The sequence below is a fragment of the Chiloscyllium punctatum genome, chromosome 32, assembly GCF_047496795.1.
Source record: "Chiloscyllium punctatum isolate Juve2018m chromosome 32, sChiPun1.3, whole genome shotgun sequence".
In the NCBI taxonomy this organism is placed as follows: Eukaryota; Metazoa; Chordata; class Chondrichthyes; order Orectolobiformes; family Hemiscylliidae; genus Chiloscyllium; species Chiloscyllium punctatum.
The window spans coordinates 20,735,003-20,760,433 of NC_092770.1; the positions used below are offsets into that span (position 1 = coordinate 20,735,003).

At 40.7% G+C, this 25,431-nt stretch overlaps 1 protein-coding gene across 5 annotated transcripts in view; it reads left to right on the plus strand.

The window, feature by feature from the left end:
• Positions 1-25,431, plus strand: part of LOC140457965 (uncharacterized) — a 108,848-nt gene that overhangs the window by 48,917 nt on the left and 34,500 nt on the right. For 3 of the 5 annotated variants that reach the window (XM_072551844.1, XM_072551840.1, XM_072551843.1), the window contains one exon: positions 7,408-7,494. The exons of the other annotated variants lie outside the window; for them this stretch is intronic. In XM_072551844.1, the coding sequence (XP_072407945.1) occupies positions 7,408-7,494 (87 nt within the window). The remainder of the gene's footprint in view (positions 1-7,407; positions 7,495-25,431) is intronic. 5 annotated transcript variants of the gene reach the window in all.

Sequence of the window (25,431 nt, forward strand, 5' to 3'; positions counted from 1 at the left end):
CAAAACATGGAGGCGGAGGGATGATCTTGGCTGGATACTGATCATCACTGATGATGTGTTGAAGGTTGCGAAGAACACCGCAGTTTCTCTGTTCTGGGGGATTACTGGACAACAACAGGTACTCTACTGATCATATCCTGTGTCTGTCTTCTGAGGAGATCGTTGAAGTTTTTTGCTGTGGCACATGGGATCCAGCGATTGATGAGTTGAGCATCATATCCTGCTGTGATGAGGGTGTGCTTTAAAATCTTTAAGTATCTGTCACGTTGTTTATAGTAACATGTCATCAACTCACAATTACGAACCTCAATTATGGTTTAATTCATAAGCTTCTGGAATGTATCTGAGGCATTTTTTTTAAACTCAAGTGGCATCATATGACATTGTATTAACCCATTTGGAATGACAACATGGATATTTCTTTTGCCTTTGATGTTAATGGCACTAAGAGAAAGTGAGGACTGCAGATGCTGGAAATCAAAGTCAAGAGTGTGTACTGGAAAAGCACAGCCAGTCAGGAAGCATCCAAGGAGCAGGAGAATTGACATATTGGGCGTAAGCCCTTCTTCAGGAATCCTAATGAAGGGCTATGCATGAAACATCGTATCTCCTACTCCTCGGATGCTGCCTGACTGGCTGTGCTTTTCCAGCACCACACTCTCGACTGTTAGTGGCAGTGGCTCGTATCCCCTTCAAACAGATAAATCTTAGGTTTGACTGCGTCTCATTTCTTTCTATCAATTCTGTCTTCTAATGCTTTGGATTGGATTTGAATCAGTCTTCATGACTACATTAATCTTTCTATTATCTGCAAACTTTAGTTGATGCAACTAATTTAAAAACTATGGGTAAACTCCAGCTATTTTAACTAGCTTCAGTCAAGTGGTCTTCCAGCATATATTGAACTTCTGTTTCCAACAGAGCTTGTGCTTTTTTTTTAATTCAACCTTTGCTGCTTTATAAGTCCTGATTTTTCTGTGTCCATATCGTGCTTGGCTATTGCAGTACAAATTTATACCTCATCAGTAGTCTTACAAAATTCTCCCATTGTCCTTTCTCTAAATACAAGAATGCAGTGTTTCACTCTCCTAATATTTGTGATGTGGAAGTGCCAGTGTTGATCTGGGGTGGACAAGGTCAAATGTTTCACAACACCAGGTTATAGTCCAACAGGTTTATTTGAAGTCACAAGCTTTTGGAGCATTGTCCCTTCTGTTTTAGCTAGTTGCATAGTATGTGTTTTATCTTAAGAGCTGTCCAACACTTTTTTAAATATAAATATACTGACATGTGGGACATTGGCATCAGCATTGGGCCAGCATTTATTTCTCACCTCTATATTTGCCTTTGAGCAGTGATGATGAACTATCTACAGAATCGGTGAAAGAAGAGTAATATATTTCCAGGTCAGGTTGGTGAGTGACTTGCAGGGAACTTGCAGGTGCTGTGTTCCCATGTACCTGCTGCCTTTGCCCTTCCAGAGGGGAGTGACTGAGAGTTCGGAAGATCCTGTCAAAGGATCTTTGCAGAATTTCTGCAGTGCATCTTGTAGATGGCAAGTGCTGCTGTTGCTCAGTGTCAGTGTGGAGGTAGTCTATGCTTGTGGATGTGGTGCTTACCAAGTGGCTTATTTTGGCTTGGATGGTGTCGAGCTTCTTGAGTGTTGTTGGCAAGTGGGGAGTATTTCATCTCCTCACTTGAGCCTGTAGATGGTGAACAGGATGTGGGAAGTTAAGAGGTGAGTTACTCACTGCAGTATTCCCAGCTTCTCACCTGCTCTTGTAGCCCACGTGTCTTGTACGGCTAGTCCAGTATAGCTTGTGGTCAGTGGTATCTCCCAGGGTGTTGATAGTGAAGGAATCAGTGATAATAATGAATGTCAAGGAACAATGTTAGATTTTCCCCTACTGGAAATGAACATTGCCTGGCATTTGTGTGGCAGGAATGTTACTTGCCACTAGTCAGACCAAGCCTGGATATTATTCCGGTCTTGTTACATTTAGATACAGATGGTTTCGAAATCTGCGGAGTTAAGAATGATGCCAAACATTGTGCAATCATCAGTGAACATCCCACTTCCTACCTTATGATGTAGGGACGGTCATTAATGAAGTAGCTGAACATGCTAGAGGCTAGGGCACTACTCTGAGGAATTCCTTCTGAGACGTTCTGAAGATGATTAACTTCCAACAACCACAACCATATTCCTGTGTGCCAGTTTTGACTATTGCTTCACTCTTATTGTCTCTGTCATATTCTACTACTCTTACCTGACACACTTCTTCCCCCTTTCTTCTATCCTGGAATAATACCTTTTCAACATGTTTATGTGACTAACCAATGATTCTTTCTATGACTAGTATTTAACAGGTAAGTCACTTATCTAACAGTTGTAACTACTTGGACTATTGAATTTCAATTTCAGATTTTAACATTGCAAAAATAATAATACCATTACTACTACTTCTGTTTGAAATGTTCTAGTTGCTGACTTATCTGCCCATTCTTTTTCTTTGTGAAACTTTCAAATTCTCTCGTGAAACCTTACATGCTGCTGTGTTTCTTTTGAAGAAAAATGGACATACATTCTAACATTGAGGATTTGTCTTTATTTGGTTTAAGAACTTCTCCCAAATTAATCTTAACAGAACACATGACAATAAATCACTTAAAATGGACTGAACTTGGTGGTTTCATTTGGCAAATACTAAAAAGATCTAATTGTTGGTCCCAATCCTATGGGTATTCTCAACTATATGCCTTAATTGTGGTTTGAGATTCTAATGGTATCTCCCCAGAGCACCATGGTTTATAGCTGATATGCGTTGACTTAATTGTTTTACACCCAACAAAAAAAAACTGTAGGCGCTGGAAATTGGAAACAAAAAAACATTGCTATAAAAACAGTGATCAAAGACCAGTCTAGTTCTGATGACAGTCACTGGACCTGAAACATTAACTTTGCTTTCTCTCCACTGATGCTGCCAGACCTGCTGAGTTTTTCTAACAATTTCTGTTTTTGTTTTATGTCCAAACTGTTAATGATTTCCTGGAAAACCTAAGAACATTGAGATTGTATCTCAATTGGTAGTCAATAACGAAGTAAAACTGAGTAAATCTTTCCACTACTACCCCAGCTGTATCTGTCATTAAAGTAATGACAATGGGAAGCAGGTTCACACATCCATAAATGTAAGGTTATACTGATCTGCTTTCATTTTCAGTGGTGGTTCTGTACAATCTAAAACCTGACTGGTATGGGTATCAAAGATGCTGGTTTTCCTACCACCTAATAAGTATAATATGTTTTACAGAGCTGTACTATGTCTTTTTGAAGTCTTGGCCTTATAAAATACATGTTTATCAGTGCCTGGGTCTTCCATGTTCCTATGTGGTCTGCCAAAGGAATTTGATGTACTACTCACATTATCTCCTTATAAGATGTGGTGGTACCAATATTTGGTGAACAGTCTTCCATTCTTTTGGGCACAGATCTGTGCAGATGTCTCCACTTCCTCATGAGATCCAACTTCTTAATACGGTAGCACTATTAAACTCTGAGGAGAAAGTGAGGACTGCAGATTCTGGAGATCAGAGCTGAAAATGTGTTGCTGGAAAAGTGCAGCAGGTCAGGCAGCATCCAAGGAGCAGGAGAGTCGACATTTTGGGCATGAGCCCTTCTTCAGGAATGAGGAAAGTGTGTCCAGCAAGCTAAGATAAAAGATGGGGAGGAGGGACTTGGGGGAGGGGTGTTGGAAATGCGATAGGTGGAAGGAGGTCAAGGTGAGGGTGATAGGCCGGAGTGGGGGTGGGGACGGAGAGGTCAGGAAGAAGACTGCAGGTTAGGAAGGCTCCCACTAGGAGGTTGAATAGTTCATCCACTTTACCAACACCTTCCACCCCGACCTCAGATTCACCTGGACCGTCTCTGACTCCTCCCTCCCCTTCCTAGACCTTTCCATTTCTATTTCGGGCGACCGAATCAACACGGATATTTACTATAAACCGACCGACTCCCACAGCTACATAGACTACATTTCCTCCCACCCTGCCCCCTGTAAAAACGCCATCCCATTTTCCCAATTCCTTCGTCTCTGCCGCATCTGCGCTCAGGAGGACCAGTTCCAATACCATACAACCCAGATGGCCGCCTCCTTCAGAGACCGCAATTTCTCCCCCAGACGTGATCGACGATGCTCTCCTCCACTTCCCACTCCTCTGCCCTTGAGCCCTGCCCCTCCAATCGCCACCAGGACAGAACCCCACTGGTCCTCGCCTACCACCCCACCAACCTCCATATACAGTGTATCATCCGCCGTCATTTCCGCCACCTCCAAACGGACCCCACCACCAGGGATATATTTCCCTTCCCTCCCCTATCAGCATTCCGAAAAGACCACTACCTCATTGACTCCCTCGTCAGGTCCACAACCCCCCCCCCCCCCAATCAACCCAACTTTCACTCCCAGCACCTTCCCCTGCAACCGCAAGAAAGGCAAAACTTGCGCCCACACCTCCCCCCTTACTTCCCTCCAGGGCCCAAAGGTAATCCTTCCATATCCGCCACAAATTCGCCTGCACCTCCACACACATCATTTATTGCATCCGCTGCACCCAATGTGGCCTCCTCTATATTGGGGAGACAGGCCGCCTACTTGCGGAACGTTTCAGAGAACACCTCTGGGACACCTGGACCAACCAACCCAACCACCCCGTGGCTCAACACTTCAACTCCCCCTCCCATTCCACCAAGGACATGCAGGTCCTTGGACTCCTCCATCGCCAGACCATAGCAACACGACAGTTGGAGGAAGAGTGCCTCATCTTCCGCCTAGGAACCCTCCAACCACAAGGGATGAACTCAGATTTCTTCAGTTTCCTCATTTCCCCTCCCCCCACCTTGTCTCAGTCAAATCCCTCAAACTCAGCACCGCCTTCCTAACCTGCAATCTTCTTCCTGACCTCTCCGCGCCCACCCCCACTCTGGCCTATCACCCTCACCTTGACCTCCTTCCACCTATTGCATTTCCAATGCCCCTCCCCCAAGTCCTCCCTATCCTTTATCTTAGCCTGCTGGTTACACTGTCCTCATTCCTGAAGAAGGGCTCATGCCCGAAACGTCAATTCTCCTGCTCCTTGGATGCTGCCTGACCTGCTGCGCTTTTCCAGCAACACATTTTCAGCACTATTAAACTCCCTCAACCTCAGCTTCGGTGTGAGCTGTCTATGTTAACTTTTTTTAAACTCTGGATTTACTTCCTAAGCATAGCAAAGACATGCCAAACACCTTCAAATTTTCCTCATTCTCAAATAGAGTCTCAGCCACCTAATATTCTCTTTCATTAATGCCGTGACTTCTGGTGATGAACTTTGTTAGCCATTATTCTGGTCACTATGCATGATGGAAAAATATTCTAAACCTATTCTTGCAATTATTCCATCTCCTTTTAGCTTCAAATGTACTTTCTATTGCCATAGGCAAGGCTGTAACCTTCACTCCTGAATCGTTCCCAAAGGGTAAATCAACTCTGTCTGCAAGTAATTACTTAAAATAAATATAGAATCCCTACAGTGTAGAAGCAGGCCATTCAGCCCATCAAGTCCACACCAACCCTCCAAAGAGTTTCCCATCCAGGCGCACTCCCCCACCCTATCCCTGTAACCCCACAATTACCATGGCCAATCCACCTAACCTGCACATCTTTGGACTGTGGGAGGAAACCGGAGCATCCAAAGGAATCCCACACAGATATGAGGAGAAGGTCAACTACCTGTGTGGAGTTTGCACAAAGGGTAGAATGGAACCCAGGTCCCTGGTGCTATGAGATAGCAGTGCTAATCTCTGAGCCACCATACTGTCCTGACTTAACTAATTCAATTATTACTAGACTGGACAAAATGTCACAATGCACATTTTGTACAAAGTGACATTAATACAAGACAGAAGGAGAAATAAATATTTTATATATGTAGTATTTTTGTATAGTGTGAGCAAGGTTACAAGTTAGCAGGAAGAAAGTGAAATATAAAAACTTTGTAAAATAGAACAAGCTGTAAGAGTCCAGTTGAAGAAAAAAAAGCAGGTTGATCCCATGAGAGCAGATCTTCTCACCAGTGTGATATTTGAAAAAAGGCCATTCTATAATACACCTTCAAATTTGCAAAGATTTCGTAATGCCAAGAGAATAAAATTAATATTTCCATTTCAGCATATGAACTGGTTGTTGCTACAATGCAGAGAATGTCTGCTTTCTTGAAATTCCAGGGAGTGTTTCAAGCCTAAATTGCAATTTGAGCCAATTAGCTAATAAGAATTCTTAATTCTATCTCATAAATGTAATAATCACATTTTTAAAACCATTGGCTTTTGGGTCATTTGCTTGATTTTCAAATAGCGGGCTGTAAATGCAAGAATGAAACGAGTGGATTATCTAGAATTTGAGGAGGAATTGGACATTACATGGTAGCTTAACGTCACATCATAGATTATCAATTCTCAAACTGAGTTTATGTTGGATCATGTATCTGCTTGTATTGGTTACATTTGGAGTGAGACTGTGTTTAATGTTAAGTCTTCAAAAATGTGCAATCTAACGTGTCACAAGGGCGCATACCCTTCACCTACTACTTCAATTACTTAACCGTAGATAGTTGGTTCTACATGTTTTACTACCTTCAGTATGATCTAATTAAATCAAAACTGCAGTTCTGATCTCTCTGCTATAGGAAAGAGGTTATGAAACTTCAAAGGGTTCAGAAAAGATTTCCAAGGATGTTGCCAGAGTTAGAGGGTTTAAGCTAGAGGGAGAGGCGGAATAGGCTGGGGCAGCTTTCCCTGGAGTGATGGAGGCTGAGGGAGTGACTTTATAGAGATTTATTAAATCATGAGGGGCATGGATAGGGTAGATAGTGAAGGTCTTTTCCCTGGGGTGGGAGAGTGCAAAACTAGAGGGCATAGGTTTAAGGTTAGAGGGAGAAGATTTAAAAGAGATCTAAGGGGCAGCTTTTCATGTAGAGTGTGGTGCATGTATGGAATGAGCTGCCAGAGGTGGAGGCTGATATAATTACAGCATTTAAAAGGCATCTGGATGGGTATATGAATAGAAAGAGTTTAGAGGGATATGGAATGCTGGCAAATGGAACTCAATTTCTCTAGAATATCTGGTCAAGTTAGACCGAAAAGTCTGCTTCTTGCTGTCCAACTCAATGACTTTGTTTTGGCACACCACTGTCGTCTTTGTTTAAGGATTTAGTATCTAATTCTAAAGTTTGCTGCAAAAGTAAGTATATTATCAAACTTTATTTGGATTTATTCAATTTATTTGTTCCCTAAAAAATTTTGATTTTCTGAAGCAGCCTATGTCATTGGGTTGATTTTCCCCATTTCTAATCTTTGTAACTATGTAGATAAATCCCAGGGGACACATAGTTGACATGCAATCATCTGATCCCCCAGTAGTGGACACTGGAATCGACTTTCTCTCTAAACACAAGGTGAGCTTGTCATATAATATGACTATTTCATATCTTAAAGGAAAAATAAATCAGGTTCAAATGTTGTTACTACTTATGAAAATTATGATTTGGAGGTGCTGTTGTTGGACTGGGGTGGACAAAGTTAAAAATCACACAACACCAGGTTATAGTCCAACAGGTTTATTTAGAAACACTAGCTTTTGAGGCATTGCCTCTTCAGGTGGTTGTGGGACATGATCATACGACAGAATTTATAGCAACAGGGTTACAGTGTCATAGAGTTGTAATAATATATTAAACAACTTTAGGTAAAAATCACACAACACCAGATTATAGTTCTCAAACAAATTTAGATCAAGCCTTTCATCTTTTAGAATGATATATGGTGGTTTAGGTTTTTTAATATGTAAATCCCAGAATTACATTGTGCGATTTTCATTTCTCAATTTTCATTCTCCTCCTCTGCACCACTCCACCACCCCCAGACATCAACATAAAATACCATTTCTGAGCTATTTTCACTTCTGACGAATGGTCAGTAGACTCAAAAGCATTACTACTTTCTTTATTCTCTCTACAAATGCTGCGGGAACTGCCAAGTTTCTCCAACACTTCATTTATGTGCACGCACTCGATGTCTGTTTCAACTTAACAAAACCGGTGGCAGATATTAAAAACCCAAAAAACTGCGGATGCTGTAAATCAGAAATAAAAACAGAAATTGCTGGAAAAGCTCAACAGGTCTGGCAGTATCTGTGAAGAGAAATGAGTTAACATTTTGGGTTGAGTGACCCTTCTTCAGAACTCAATCAGGTGACTGATATTTGCTGGTTCAATTCTCAGGGCTTTCCTATTTGAAATCTAAACGCAACTTGGCAGATAAGTCAATCATCAGTAAAATGGTCTTCTCTATGACAACGTCTTTGCTAATCAGAATCCACTAGCAAACCAATCAGTATTCTCCTCTCATGCAGTGTTAATGTTGATTTTCTCCCCATTGGTTTTGAATTGACCTAATGAGCGCAGGCTGAAAAGCTTCAACAAAATGTCCTTTCTCAGCAATACACAGTACTGTTAGGAAGAACTTGTTATCTATTGTAATACCACAACTTTCCCTGCAGAGGGCAATATTTGTGTCCATTTTGAAAACTGCTTTGTGGATAGCTGGATTTGAGTACTTTTTTATTCACTCGTGGGATGTGAAGGTCACCTTCATTTATTACCCATCCCTTGAGAAGGTAATGGTGAGCTCCGTTCTTGAGCTGCTGCAATCCATGTGATGTAGGTCGATCTACAGTGCACTTAGGGATGGAATTCCAGCATTTTAACCCAGCAACAGTGATAGATTTCAAAGTCAGAAGGTGAATGGTTTGGAAGAGAACCCACAGACAGTGGTGATCCCAATACATGCTGCCCTCGTCCTTCTAGATGTAAGTGGTTGTGGGTTTGAAAAGTACTGTCCAAGAATATCTGTGGCGCATCTTGTAAATAGTATACATTGCTGTTACTGAGTGTCAGTGATGGATTAAGTGGCTGCTTTACGGATGTGGTACCAATCAAGTGGGACACTTTGCCCTGGATGATGTCAAGCCTCCTAAGTGTTGTTGGAGCTGCACTTTTCCAGACAAGTGGGGGGAGTATTCCGTCTCACTCCTGGATCGTGGTCAGGCTTTGGGCATTCGGGAGTGAGTTACCTGCAGTATTTCTTACCCACGACAAGAGCAGGTCAGAGGCTAAGTCCATTTGAGGTCTGGTCAATGGTAACCCCCAGGATGTTGATAATTGGGAGCAAGGAGGGAGGGGATTCAGTAATTGTAACATCATTGAATGTTATGGGGTAATGATTATATTGTCTCTCCTACTGCAGATGGTAATTTCCAGGCATATACAGTATGTGCTGCTGAGACTACGTTGTAATATTTCAGTTATCCTGTAGATGGTGCTGTTGGGCTGCAAACCACATTGATCCCAACACAGTACTTCAATGTGTCAGACATAAATTTAAGTTTTGAAGTTGCAACTGCTCCTTGTTTAGCTTAATTTTCCTAACTTGGGCTAATATCTTAATGCCCATCAGTTGATTTGCACTCCACATAATAATTATGAATATACAATTTCATTAGGTTTGCAATAAACAACAGCAGCAGGGCATGTGATTTATTATCCTGTCTCCATGTTTGGTTAAACCTATTTAGAGCATTGTTATCATTGAGCAGGGTAATGAAAAAGCCAAGTGCAGAAATTGATACATAAATCAGACAAGTGTAAACATTTACTCAGAAAAGACAGAAGCATAAATATTTTGCTACCACACGTTTACTGCCTTAACGATGTGTGGAAAGAAATTAGAAAAAAAACAAAGAGAAATGGATTTTCAAGTGCTGCAAATGAAAATCTGCCTATATTGGTGACAATTTTTCCAATGTACATTACACCATCACAACTGTGGTCGTATCCATTGCCAGTCATTATTTATATATTAGGTGAATCAATATTTTTGGCATTTAACCAATCCCTAGATGCTTGTCCTAACTTGGGTTTAATAATTGGACATAAACTATGGTGCATGGATGATGATGATGATGTCTGAGAACTTCTTTCAAATTCAATATGTTAGCATAGAAGTTATGTGGGTAATGGGGATGGAGTATAAATGTATGGAAGTCTTAATAAAATTATACAGATCTAGATCCATATTTTGCTCCCTTTACTGAAGGAAAGATATACTGGCTTTGTAAGCGATCCAGAGAAAGTTCACTAGATGGTTTCCAGGAATGGAGGGATTTTTCTCTTGAGTAGAGTTTAAGTGGTGTGTATACTCATTGGTGTTAAGAAGAATGAGAGGTGACCCACTGAAACATAAAATGTTTTGAGGGCTTGACAGGGTAGATGTGAAGAGATTGTTTTCCCTTGACATCTACGACCAGTGGACATAATCTGAGAATAAAACGTCAACCATTTAAGACTGAGGAAGAATTTCTCCTCTGGTTTGTAAATCTGTAGAATCCTTTACTGCAAAGAGCTGTAAAGACTGGGTCTAAGTGTTTTTAAGGTAGCCAGATTTTTTTTTTAATCAGTAAGGAAATTAAGGAGCTGAAGATTCAGATCAGCTATGATCTTATATCTATGATTTTTTGTACAACTCATCTGTGCAACCAGACATCCCAATCTGACTAAGTCCAATTTGCCAGCAATTGACCCATATCCCTTGCTCCTTGGATGCTGCCTGACCTGTGTTTTTCCAGCAATACACTACCAACCCATATCCTTTTTAAATCCTTCCTATTCATATACCCATCCAAGTTCATTTTGTTTGTTGTAATTGTACCTGCCTCCACCACTTCCTATGGCAACTTGTTCCATACATGCAGCACCATGTGCATGAAAATGTTACCCCCCCAGTCCTTTTTAAATTTCTATTTCTTCCCCCCCCCCTCTCAAAACCTATGCCCTCTAGTTTTGGATTCCCCCACCCTAGGAAAAATACCTTGGCAATTTACCCTATCCATGCCCCTCGTGATTTTATAAATTTCATGAAGGTCACTCCTCCACCTCCGACACTCAAGGAAGGGTAAATGTCCCAGCCCATTCAACTGGTCCCTATAACTCAAACTCATCATCTTCGGCAACGGTTGAATGACAGCATATTCAGTAGCTGAACGCCCTATTTCTGTTCCTGCATTTTGTAATCTTATGGAAGTAGATGCTTTGAAAACCTGTACAAGTCTGAGGAAGAAAATTCTTTGAATGTGAATCCACAAGCCAAAGTTATTCATCCAAAAGGCAAAGCAGTTAATAATTGAGCGAAAGTGGGAAAAGTGTGAATGTGATATAAGAACTGCTGGTCCAAGAAATGGAAAGCGTTCCCAATTCTTTCTCAGAGTTGTTAACCATTTATTGTCGAAGGAAAAAGTAAAGAGTATTTAGCACCAAAATTAGTATATGACCTTGGAAATGATTCTCTGGAGCAAAACCTGTTTCATTCCACAATACTGAGGTTGCCCACTTGAATGAGTAGAATAGGGGAAATTCATAAGTTTTTATTATCAGTAAACCTTGCAAAAATACTTTCAGTTACTTTGTCAAGATTTGTTAAAGCAGATTACGAATAGAAGGCTTTTAGTATGCTTGCCTTTATTGGTCAGTGCAGTGGATATAGGAGTTAGGATGTCATGTTGCAGCTTTACAGGAAATTGTTTAGGCCACTATTGGAATACTACATTCAATTCTGGTCACTCTGCTACAGGATTCATGCTGTGAAACTTGAAAGGGTTTGGAAAAGATTTACAAGGATGTTATCAGGGTTGGAGGGATTGAGCGATAGGGAAAGGTGAATAAGGTGGGCTATTTTCCCTGGAGCTTTGGAGGCTGAGGGTGACCTTTTACAGAGATTTACAAATCATGAGGGGCATAGATAGGTTGAATAGCCAAGATCTTTTCCCCAGGGTAGCAGAGTCCAAAACTAGGGCGCATAGGTTTAAGGTGAGAGAAGAAAGATTTAAAAGGGACCTGAGGGACAACTTTTTCATCTGGCAGGTGGTGCGTATATGGAATGAACTGTCAGAGGAAGTGGCAAAGGCTGGTACAATTACAACATTTAAAAGGCATCTGGATGGATATATACCTAGGAAGAGTTTGGGGGGATATGAGCCAAATGCAGGCAAATAGGATTAAGGTTAGGATATCTGGTCAGCATGAATGAATTGGACAGAAGGGTCTTTTTCCATGCTGTATGACTGAGACTTTGGGATGTGATCCCAAAACTGACCCCTGTGGAACTCAACTAGTTGCCATTCTGCTATCCTGAAAATGACCTCTTTAAATCCCTCTCAGCCAGTCCTCGATCCATGACAGTACCTTGTCCTAACACCATGGACTCTTATCTTATTTAGCAGCCTCCTGTGCGACAACTTGTCAAAGGCTTTCTGGGAATCGAAAGCGATTGTATCCACTAGCTTTCTTTTGTCTAACTTGTTGCCTCCTCAAAGAATTCGAACAGATTTGTCAGGTATGACGTCCCCTTAATAAGCTGTGCTGACTCAACCCTATTTTACCATGCACTTTTGAGTACTCTGCAATCTCATCCTTCATGATGGATTCTAAAATCTTACCAATGAAAGAGATCAGGCTAATCCATCCATAATTTCCCATCTTCTGTGTACTTCAGCAAGGGTGTTACATTTTAGGAGCAAATTACTGTAGATACTGGAATCTGTACTGAAAACAAAAAATGCTGGAAATCACAGCAGGTCAGGCAGCATCAATGAAGAGAGAGCAAGCTAATGTTTCGAGTCTAGATGATTTCATCAGAGCTGACGTGAAGTCGGTCCTGCTTGGGTACCTTCCCATGTAACAGTTACCCCTTCACCACCTCTCTGCTCCTCGTCCAAGGTCCGAAACCACCTTTCCAAGTGAAGCAGAGTTTCATCCTTCCCTTCAACCTGGTGTATGCATTTGCTGCACACAATGTGGCCTACTCTATACTGGAGAAACCAAATGCAGACTGGTTAACCGCTTCGCTGAACACTTCTGGTCCGTGTGCAAGCAAGACCCTGACCTTCCAGTCATTTTAACACAGCGTCCTGCTCACATGTCCACTTGTCTGTCCTGGGCATTCTGTTATGGTCCAGTGAATCGTAGCACAAACTGGAGGAACAATGTCTCCTCTTCAAACTGGCACTTTACAATCTTCTGGACTTCAAATTGAATTCAGCATCTTCAGATTGTAAACCCACTGTCATTCCTTCTCTTTTAGCTTTACTTGTTACATTCTCTGTCAGCATGTCCTCTGAGCCCTCCCTCCAGTTCAGTGGGACTGTCTGTTCTTTAAAGTTTGGCAGTTGGACACATTATTATTCTGCCTTTCTCACATTGCAATAACTTAATCTGCACAATCAACACCCTTTCTCCGTCAGCACTCCCACCCCACCCCAATCATTACATATGTGCTGCTCCCTCCACATTTCATGTCCGCTCTGAAGAATCATCTAGACTTAAAATGTTAGTTTGCTCTCTGTCCATGGATGCTGCCTGACCCACTGTGATTTCCAGCAGTTTTTGTTTTCAGTCAAAGGTATACATTGGCTATTAATGAGTCCTATGGGATTCTTCCCCCCCCCCCCCCCCCGATTCCAGTGATTTGCAAAAGGTCACCACCAATGCCTCCACAATCTCCTTCACCATTCCCTTCAGAAACCTGGGGTGTAGTCCATCTGGTCCAGGTAATTTATTCCCCTTCAGACCTTCCAGCTTCCCCAATATCTTCTCCACTACATTCGCCTCTGTCCCCTGACTTTCTTGAAGTTCTGATGTGCTGCTGGTATTTTCCACCATGAGGACTGATGCAAAGTACCTATTCAGTTCTTGTGCCTTTTCTTTATCATTCCTACTTTTCCCACCTCACTTTCTAGTTATTCAATGACCACTCTTGCCTCTCTTACCTATTTATATATCTAATAAAATTCCAGCTATCTTATTTTATATCACTAGTTTGTTTATCCTCATATTTCATCCTTTCCTCCCTTATTGTATTTTTTTAAGTAGGTCCTCTGGCTTCCCACTAATCTTCACCACATTATATGCATTTTCGTTTGTTTTTATGCTGTCCTTCACTTGTCAGCCATTCTCCCCTTAGTATGTTGTTTCTTCCTTGGCTTGACTTGCTGCTGTGCCTCCTGAGTTACTCCCCAAAACCACTGCCATTGCTGCTCCACCGTCTTCCCTGTTAGCTCACTTTCCAATCAACTCTGGCCAGCTCCTCCCTCATGTCTTTGTCATTACCTTTATTCAATGTAATAGTTACATCTATTCCAGCTTCTCCCTCTCAAACTCCACAGTGAATTTTATCACATTATGGTCACTGCCCCCAAGGGGTTCTTTTACCTTAAGCTCCTAATCAACTCTACCTCATTACATATTACCAAATCCAGAATTGCCTGTTCCCTAGTGGGCTGTATTATAAACTGCTCCAAGAAATCACCTCACAGAATTCCACAAATTCCTTGTCTTGAGATCTGCTACCACCCTGATTTTCCCAGTCCATCCATATATTGAAGTCCCCATGGTCATTGCAATAGCACCTTTCTTACATGCCTTTCTATCTCTTTAATTTATTTTCTGCCCCACATTCTGACTACTTGTAGAGGGCCTATACATAACTTCCAACTTGGTCTTTTTCTCTTTAGTAGTTCCTTAACTCTACCCACACTGATTCTACACTTTCTGACTTTATTTTGTTTCCTGCAATTGACTTAATTTCATTTCTTACTAACAAGGAAACCCCACCCCCTTTGCCCATCTGTCTGTCTCCTTCCAGTAGGACTGTGTTCTTGGATTCTTAGTATCAAACCCTAACTCCCTTTGCAGCCAAATCAGTGATGTCCACAACGTTGTACCCGCTGGTTTCAATCTGCAATGTAAGTTCACTTACCTTATTTCGTGTACTCCGCGTAAATAGTTGGGGCTCATCTGCAATGTGAACCCGGGACCCATCACATGCTAGTACACTACAAATCCCAAAGTGAGAATTGCACCCATAGAACAATGAGGGAATGATGTGAGCATGAGTCAATGATGTAGCACAAGCCACTCGTTCACTGTCACGCTTTCTCGGAGAATTAAACTGGGGAACTTCAGATTGTTAAATGGCTGCACTGCCTGCTATGCTAAGAAATCATTGTTTCTCTGCTAGCTGAAAAAGAACCGTCCAACATAATCCCTCTTGCCAACTTTTAGCCTATAGCACTGTAGGTTACAGCATCTCTAGTGCACATGGAAGGGTTTTTTAAGTGCGATGGAAGATTTTTGATTCTACCGTCTTTTCTTGCAGGGAGTTTCAGGTTCCCACACCATCCTGTATCTGAGAGTTTCTCATCAACTTCTCTGTAAACTGTCTGTCCATTATTTCACATCTATCCGCCCAGGTTATTAAAGACTCCACTAGGCAAAAGTGAGTACTGCAGATGCTGGAGATTAAAAAAAACACAGCAGGTCAGGCAGCATCTGAGGAGCAGGAAAATTGACGTTTCAGGCAAAAGCCCTTCATCAGGAATGAATATTAAAGAATCCCAGTCTTTTACACAGTTTTTAAATTGTATATCTCACTTCCATCTCCTTTTAGCATCCTCTTTTCCAAAGGTAGTGTATCCAATATTTTTTTCTTATGAAGAAAATATAAATACTTGTATTTATACAGTCATTTCACGATCACAGGAAATCTCAAAGTGCTTTACAGAATGTATTTTGAAGTGTTGTCATTGTTGTAACGTAGGGAATGCAACAGCTAATTTGTACATTGCAAGCTCCCAGAAACAGCAAAATGATGTTGACCAGCTAAATATTCTCCAAGGCACCTACACCCTTGTTCTTTTTTTCCAAATTATGCTTGGAATATTTTACATCCACCCATAGATGGGGGCTGGGTTTAATGTCTCATCCATAAGGCAACACAGCGCAACATTCCCTCAGTATATAATGGATTGTCAGCTTTGATTTTTGTGCTCAAGTCCTGGAATGGAATTTGAACCCGGAACTTTGTGATTTCGAGTTAGGAATAGGGATGCCATCAACTCAGCTACTGCTGACACATTAGCAGTGTCCTTCTAATTTTTTGTTTGTCCTTCGTGTAATGTGGGGATCAGAACTATAATGTAATATTCTAGCTGTGGCCTAACTAGTGTCATATAGAATTCTGGCATAACCACCTAACTCTTATAATCAGTGACTCATATGTTAAAGGAAAAAATTCTGTAAGGTTCCTTAAAAGTTTTATCTAATCTGACGACACACACTCTTAGAGCCTTTCATCCTCTATTTCACATCTACTACATGGTGAATTTCGTTGACTGACTTGCCTTCTCCAAATGTATTATTTCACATGCCTCTACATTAAGTTTGATTTTCTGCTAAATTGACCAGTGCATTGTTTATTGGCTCTTCCCCTGTCTATCCACTACACAAGATTTTGTATTGTTCAGAAAAGTCTTAATCATACCCTCTCTGTTTAAGTCTAAACTAGCAGTACACCACAAAAGCAAGGAGTCTAGTGCTGAGCCCTGCAGCACCCCAATGGTTGCAACCTTCCAGTGGCCTGAATGTCTTTCAATCATTCCTCCTAACTACCACTGAGCCAACTTAGTTTTCCCTTTGAGTCCATGAGTTTTCACTTCCTGACCATTCTCCCACAAATTGGTCATCTCCTATGTTTAACTGATAAATAGGTTTTGTTGGTTGAGGGGGGAAACAGTCATGAAACCTGAAGCAATCAGTAGTTGTAATATATTTTGTGGAGCTACACAAAGTCTCCTGGTCTCGTTAAGATAAAAATAAATTTGGGGTAGTTTAAGCAAAGGCTTTTCAACATTTCCAAAACTTAAGTGATCATATTTTCAAATGTGGGACATCTAAGTCTCTGATTTCACCACATGCTGCATAATATATTGTACTTGAAAAGCATTGAACATTACCTGGGTCATTGCGAACTTTATTCACTGGTGTGAATGAACTTCATGTGAATGTGAAGTACTGTATTGAAATTGAAAGTTTTAAAATAGTTTTCTACCAGCACTGGTCTAATTAATCTCTCAAAGCCAGATTTTGCTCTGCCAACATTTCACTTCTCAGAATGAATGGAAATTAGCATGCTAAAAGCTGATTGTGTAACTGCTCTCTTCTTGATTCTGAAATACTGACAATCGTTGGACCCAGAGATTTAACTCGTGCTTGTTGCATCCTGATCCAATTAACAAAAGCAACGGTCCTCTTGTCCTGCCCTTATTTAGATTCCATATGACCGTGGGGTCAACACAGTGGCTCAGTGGTTAGCACTGCTGCCTCAGTGTCAGGGACCCGGGTTTGGTTCCAGCCTTGGGCAACTGTCTGTGTTGTATTTGCACATTCTCCCTGTGTCTGCATGTGTTTCTCCAGGTGCTCTACTTTCTTCCCACAATCCAAAAGTTTGCAGGTTGGGCAATTCGGCATGGCCAATTCACCTATAGTGTTCTGGGATGTGTAGGTCAGGTGCAAACGTAGAGTAATAGGGTAGAGGAATGGGCCTGGGTGGGTACTCTTCAGAGGGTCGGTGTTGTTGCGTCAAATGGCCTGTTTCCACACTGTAGGGATTCTATAATTCGGAGGTTCTCAACCATGGTCAGACACCTGTTAAAGCTCTTACCTAAGTGAACCAAAGAACACTATCCTACAGAAAAGAGAATCAAATGTTGCAAGGCACTGTAGAACAAAAATAGTCTGTTTTTTCCACCATAAACTTCCATAATTCTGTTTTGTATAGCTGGTGCCTTATTTTCATAATGGATTATGTAGTTAGGTGACAAGTGAACCCATTTCAAAAGATAGTCTACTATATGAGCAAGTTGGACTAATGAACAGAGTGGCTACTCTTCAAAATCTATATCTGACTCCACGATTTGTCCTTCCAAACATAAATAAAAAGTTTTGTTCTGAAAGATGTCTCCAGCAAGGGACTATACAGCTTGGATCACAGTTAAAGCATGTACTGCAAGGAAGGCATTCCTGTAGGTCAGGCATAATCTGTGACTGTCCAACAGTTGGTCTTTAAGGAAGAGTTCAGTGGAGCTATCCCCATCTTGTAAATTGATAAGTTTGCAACCATATATTTATTTTTACAGGCTCTTGTACACCTAGGTTCTGGTAGTTGGAAGAACATCTGTCTCATAGTCTTTAATTCATGCTTGGAGATCAGAAAGCTCTACCTCCTCTAGTGGAACGATGCAAATTTAAAAGACAAGTGAAAGGAACAGAATTAGTGTTCGGACAGATGACTAATTAAATAATTCAACACTTTGAGTCCACTTCCAGCAAAGAGTTTATTGAAATTACACTTCCGGGGTTCCAGAAGTTTCTTCCCTGAACAGAAGAAAGACAAACTTTTCATCTGTTTTCAGCCATCTTTGACTATTATAAATCAATTTTATTACTGATTGGTCACATATATAGCCAATCAGGTTAATCATGTGACTGCATGATCTGTGATAGGCAAACTTATGAAGCACCCTCAGTCTTCCATGATTTCATGATATTTACCAGACAGCCTTATCTCTATCCTTGGGGTTTCACAGTGCATCTTATTCAGCCACATTCTAATACTGCTAACTTCTCCTGTAATTCAATCCTCCCAGCGAACAGTGTGAGGGCCTTTTCTGACTGTTTCAGGCTGTCTGTCTAAAGTTATTGAGTTAGGTCCCTGACTGTTTACTGTATTTTAAAAGATTATATGTGTTTATGTATATTCCAAATCTGTAACTATGATGATCTGGGAATCTTAACAGACCCTTTTATCCTGTGATGCATCTTATTATTTAAATCAGCTATGGAATTCTTCTATCAGCACACTCAAGGTGTCTTTATCCACCTGTTTCTGTATAAAGAATTGCAGCTGTATGTTTGCAACAGCATCCTTTGTGTACTCATTGTAAGACCGTTTGTGTGCTATTGTAATCTTGTTACCTTGGATGTATTCTGTCTACAAATATTACTTTACTATTACACAAAACAAGCTCCTGCTTCAGCTAAAAAAAATCTTCTCCGCTATCTTATGTTAACTAAAACTTGCAGCCAGCCATTTTCATGTCACCTTCAGCAGGGAATCCCCAATAATTGAGAATCAAGCTAGTTATTTGTAAACATTCTTTTGTCTCATCGAGTCATACAGGCAAAAGTGAGGACTGCAGATGCTGGAAACCAGGGTTTAGATCAGAGTGGTGCTGGAAAAGCACAGCAGGTCAGGTAGCATCAGTGGAGCAGGAAAGTCGACGTTTCGGGCAAAAGCCCTTTAGTTACTCCTGATGAAGGGCTTTTGCCCAATATGTCGATTTTCCTGCTCCTCTGATGCTGCCTGACCTGCTGTGCTTTTCCGGCATTACTCTGATCTAAACTCATCGAGTCATATAGCAAGGAAACAAACTTTTCAGTCCAACTCGTCCATGCCAAACCAGGTTTTCCAAACTGAACGAGTCCCACTTGTCTATTTGGCTCATACCTTTCTCAAAGTTTTCTCTTCAATATACCTAGCCAAATGTTTGTTTAAATGTTGTAACTGTACCTGCACCTACTACGTCCTCTGGCAGTTCATTCCACATACGAACCACCCTCTGTGAGAAAAAAAGTTGCCCCTCCAGTCCCTTTTAAGTCTTTCACCCCTCAACTAAAAATGTGCCCCCTAGTTGAGAATTCCTCTACTCTAGGGAAAAGACCTTTGCTATTCACCTTACCTGTGCCCCTCATGACCTTATGAACCTCTATAAGGTAACCCCTCAACCATCTACGCTCCAGTGAAATATCCAGTCTCGCTTTATAATTCAAACCTTCCAGTCCTGGCAACATCCCAGTAAATCTTTTCTGAGACCTGTCCAATTTAATAATATCTTTCCCACGGCAGGCTGACCAGACCTGTACACAGTACTCCAAAAGGGCCCCTCGCTAACGTTCTGTACAACCTCAACACCAGTCCAAACTTCTATACTCAGTGGTCTGAGCAGTGAAGCAAGTGTGCTGAGCACCTTCTTAACCACCCTAGCTACCTGTGACGCAGCTTTTAAAGAACTACGTACCTGAATCTCTAGGTCTCTCTGTTTGACAACACTCCCCAGGGCCATACCATTAACTGTCGAAGAACTGCTCTTGTTCATTTTACCAAAATGCATTACCTCACATTTATCCAAGTTAAACTCCATCTGCACTCCTCAGGCCATTGCCCCAATTGATCAAGATCCCTTTGTAATCTTAGATAACGTTTTTCACTGTAGATTATGCCACCAATTTTGGGTTGTTGACTTACTCGCCAAGCTGGTAAGTTTGTTCGCAGACATTTCATCAGTGTTCTACAAACATCATCAGTGCGCCTTTGAAGTGTTTGCGTTCTATCAAGCTTGCAATTTGTGTGTCTGGGTCTGCTGGGGTTGATGGTGTCATTTCCAGTTTTGTTTCTCGTTCTGTTTCTTAGTGATTGGTATACAGAGTCCAACTCTACATGTTTGTTCATGGAATTCCAGGCTGAGTGCCAGGCTTCCAGGAATTTCCATGCATGTCTCTGTTTGGCTTGTCTTAGGATGGATATCCAGTCCCAGTCGAATTGGGGTCCTTCATTGTCCATGTGTATGAATACAAGTGATAGCTAGTCTTGACTCTTGGCAGCTAGTTGGTGCTCATGTACTTGAATACTCTGAGCAATTTTGATGTCATCTGCAAACTTACTCACCTACCTCCTGACTTCTCATCCAAATAATTTATATAAACGTAAAGCAACTGTGAACCCAGCACCAATTTCTGCAGAACACAAGTCAAAGGTCTCCTGATCAAAAAACAACCTTCCACCACTACCCCCTTCTCTCTCTTCCCCCCCCCCCCCCAGATGGATGAAGGAGAAGATGCCAAAGTAAACATAGTCTCTTAAAGACTGAGGAAATAATAATAAGGAATAAGAAAATGCAAGAGGAACTGAATAAATACATTGCATTAGTCTTCACAATTGAGGATGCTAATATCGTTCCAAAAATATTAAATAATCAAGTCCAAACTGGTTTGGGAAGTAAACACAACAACTATTGCTCAAGGGAAAAGTCCAGTGGAAACAAATAGGGTTGAAAAACCAATAAATCCTCTGAACGTGATGAGTTGCATCCTAGATTTTGAGCAAGTAGCTGCAGAAATAGTGTATGCACTGATAGTAATTGTCCAAGAATCCTTAGATTCTAGAAAAGGTCCTGGAGGTTTGGAACACTGCCAATGTAACATCAAATTATTAAAAAGGGAGGGAAACAAAAACAGGTCACTATAGGTCAGTTATTTTTAACATTTGTCATTGGGAAAATCTTAATAAGGGATGCAATAGTACAGCATTTTAGAAATGCGTCATATAATCAGAGTCAACATGGTTGCCAGAAGGTGAACCTCCTGCTGACAAAGATATTCAAATTTGTTGAGCTAACAATAAGGATTGATAAAAAGAATGCATGTCTGGCATAAGTGCCTTGGAGGTTGCCCAACTAAACCTTCAAAGTGACTGTGGTAGCAGGTGCCCATGACCTGTAATGCAGTTTGGTCATATGCAACATGGAGGCCCTTCAGAGCAATGATGAGCTGATTTCGCCAGGTCCTCACTGGTTTCTGTGTAAAGTTTTCTCAACATCTAGTGTGTTTAATAAGATATAACTGTTAATTTACACTAATTAACAGGAATCTTACATAGTAAGATCAGAAGCTGAATGTTAATGAGGTGAGATGGCCATTAACAAGGTGCATCATACCGTCCTTTCCAGACTTCTCGTACAATTCTGCTGCAAATCCTACCATCGCCAGCATCACATGAGCCCTTACAAGATTTTGCCCATAGTCCAGCTGCTATGATGGGATTTGAGCCTGTCCGCCCAGAGCATTAGCCTGTGTGTTTAGACCTGTAACCTTACCTCTATCCCCATCATAACATAAAAATATGAGAACAGTTAAAGCTGAATCTTGGAAGCCATTGAAAGCTAGCACATTGCTGAAACAAAATGAAATATAAGTAAGTCAGTATTGAAGTTGCTCACAAATCTTTTGTAATTCTTACCTGAAATATTCTTTCATTAAAACTAAATGCATTTATTATGGGAGGAAATGTAGTTTATTTAGGAAACTTCCAGTATACAATTATTTTAGATCAAAATGTTAGCTCAAATGCTATTAATGCTGGGATTGTTGAACAATTAGCATTCTCATCAAGGAGAACAGATTGTGCGTCGAAACACCAGAACTTTCTTTTGCCAAGTGGAAATAAGATAATGCTGTACATGTTAAATACTGTGCTTCCTGTAAGGACTCCAAGCAGTTGCAACAGTTTCTGTTTCCATTGCAATCCATCTGACAATACCATGATGTGTAAAATATCTCTCTTCATTTGGTGACCCACCACCACTGAAGGTGGCTTCGCTGTCATCATCTATGATTTCCACAACTCCAAATGAACTAGCCTCTAAACTCCTCTTGTTGAAAGTAACAGTTCACTACAAGACAGCTAGCACATGTTCCCGCCACTGCATTGCTAGATTTTCTTATCCCTGCATCATTACATCTGAGAATATGTGCATTCAGTGCGCCCACAGTGCCAGACAATCCTCCTTTGCATGAAATTTGCAGATGTGTTAAACCTGCTGTCCACTGCACGGTGTCCTTTGCATTTGGAATACCATGAGATGACCACTTTGTCAAACAACCTGAAGCTTACTGTCACTTGACATTTAAGACCTCTAGCCCTCTCCAACTCAGACCTCTGTTCTTAAACTTATGCACCGTTTTAGTTCAGCTTAACACAATCTCAGAGAACAGCAGTTTTCCATTTGTTTAGGTACTTTGCTCCCCTGTGATCCTGTTGATTTTAATAATTTAGACTTCAGTTATAGTTTTTCTTCAGGAAATGCTTGCATTGTTGCAGCGTATTTGTATTTTCAAGGAGTGTTGCCTGTTGGAGGTGACATAGTTGGCACTGTAGTACTCAACACCTATGAAGTGTATCTGTTTGTTCTCTGGGGCTAGGATCCTGTACATTTGCAAAATTCCCTGTTCCCATTTTCACTTGTCTTGCCTCGCAAAAGACACACATCCCACTCTAACCGCTGCAACATTACTGGTACATTCTGTGCCTCATTATTCATGTTTAATGTAACAATGCATTTATGCATTCTAAGGATCATTTTACATTCAACTATTTTCTTTCTCCCCCTCTATCTATTGTAGTGTTCCTCTCATTTCTTCCAGTTTTGGTAAAGGGTCTAGACTGGAAATCTAAATTTGCCTATTCCTCAGCAAATTGCTAATTGATGTGCTGAATTTTTCCCATTTCTATTTCAAAGTTCGTTTTTGTGCGTTTTATGTTTCTTTAATCAGTGATCTCTGAAAAGTCATTCTTTTAAAATACCTAGTCAGAATGTCAGGGGCTCCAATACTGCAGCTTGTTTGGGAGTGTTTTTGTTGTGTGGAAAATATAGGGACAGCTAAAGTTTCAAGAATTATTTCTGTTCCTTCGTTTCCTGTGTTACTGGTCACCCTTGACCTCACTGCTGTGAAAGCACAAATAGCCCTCGTTGGTATCTAAAATAGCAACTTGTTCCATGTGCAGATACAGAGTCAGTGTCACTGTTTCACATAATTGAAAAGGAAACATTCAAAGAATGTTCAACAAGCCATCAGCCACATAGTCTGTAGCAACTGTTCCTTCCTCTCTTCCTGTTTAAAAGTAACTTCCTTCATGGAGAAATGCACCTCAAGGTATGTAACTGCAGAAGTTCCACAGGAAATGGTATCTCTGTGGTGCTGACAGCTAGTGTTTTTGTCACTTGGCTTGCCAGACAGTAATGAGCTTCCTGCTGACATTAAAAGATGATTTACTGATCTAAATGCCATTTCCGTGAGAAGTTTGTTATAGTTTTCCAGAGGATACTAAAGTTAGCATCTCACAGTTGTCCAGCACATCAGTTACCAAACTGAGACTTATATTTTAAGTGCAATTAGATTTATAAGGATAGAAGTACATTCTTGGTGTTCCTTAGTAAGGCTGATCTTGATATTGCTTGTAATAAATATGACAGTTATTAAATAATGAATACCCTAGTGAAAGGTTATATTATTTTCAGTGAATCTGCATTGCCACGGAATTAAATGCCGTGGAACAGTAGGTTTGTGGTTCAATGTATTATATCATTTGTATGAATGGTAAAAATGATTTGTAGTGTCTTAAATCTTGTGCTGATGTCAGGCAGATGTTTCAAAGTGAGCATTCTGGCGTGTTTATTGGTTGGATAAACCTGATTAGAAAGCTAGATTTTGCATTTTTATCCTTTTAATCTTCAGATCATAGCTGCTCCCTACTCAACCGCTGCACTACAATATAAAACTATAGTGGCAATTTTCTTACATTTTGTGACAATATGACTCTTAAACTCCCCAGGTGATAAAGCCATTATTTTGTTGGAAATATTTAAATGAGTGGTTGCAGGAATCTTAGAAAGAAGAGCAGGCGTTGATTCCATGGCTCGTAAAGCCCAGTCCACCATTCAACATGATCATGGCTGATCATTGGCCTCAAATCCACCTCTCTTTCCTACTCCCCCACTGCCACAACTTATTAGTTATAAATGTTGAACTCTGTCTTTGTAGTGAAGTTGATTTTGTTTAACTGAAAATGCATTTAACTGTATTTGGGTTGAGACTAGACAATCACAGAATTGTTACTGTGCAGAAGTAGGCCATTCAGCCCATGTTTGCACAGCTCTCCTAATGAACATGGTGACAGTGCCATCTCCCTGCTCATCCACCAAAACAGTGCACAATATTTCTATTTAAATAATCTAAAGTCCTGTTGAATGCCTCAAATGTATCTGCCTCCAGCAAACTTTTAGGCAAGTCAATGGAAGTCTGGAAACACTATTTCAACAAGGACAAGATGCATTAGGTTGCTACTACTTTAATTCCTTACTGCTGCTCGGATGCTGCCTGAACTGCTGTGCTTTTCCAGCACCACTCTAATCTAGAATCTGGTTTCCAGCATCTGCAGTCCTTACCTTGTTGATTGTAAAAGTATTTTTGAATACTTTTAATGACAGTATAATACATTGCAGCTATATCATTTAAGAAATAGTTTGTTCAATATAATTAGTTCTCAATCTAGGATTTGTCACCAGTTTTAATCTCATGCTACATTTGATGGACAAATGAGTCGAGACTCCTAATTTGAAATGAGTCCTTGGCATAATTGCAAGGTTTAAGATGCTACAAATAGTTCACTATTAAAATAAAAGTGTCATAGTTTAGATTTTAAACCTACTTTTCTTCCTACAAAAAAACAGTTTGATTATATTTTGTGATACATATTCAGGAATATAAAATCTAGGAAAGGTTCCTTTCCTCCCCCCCCCCCCATGGAAGATAAAAGTGAGATTCACAGAC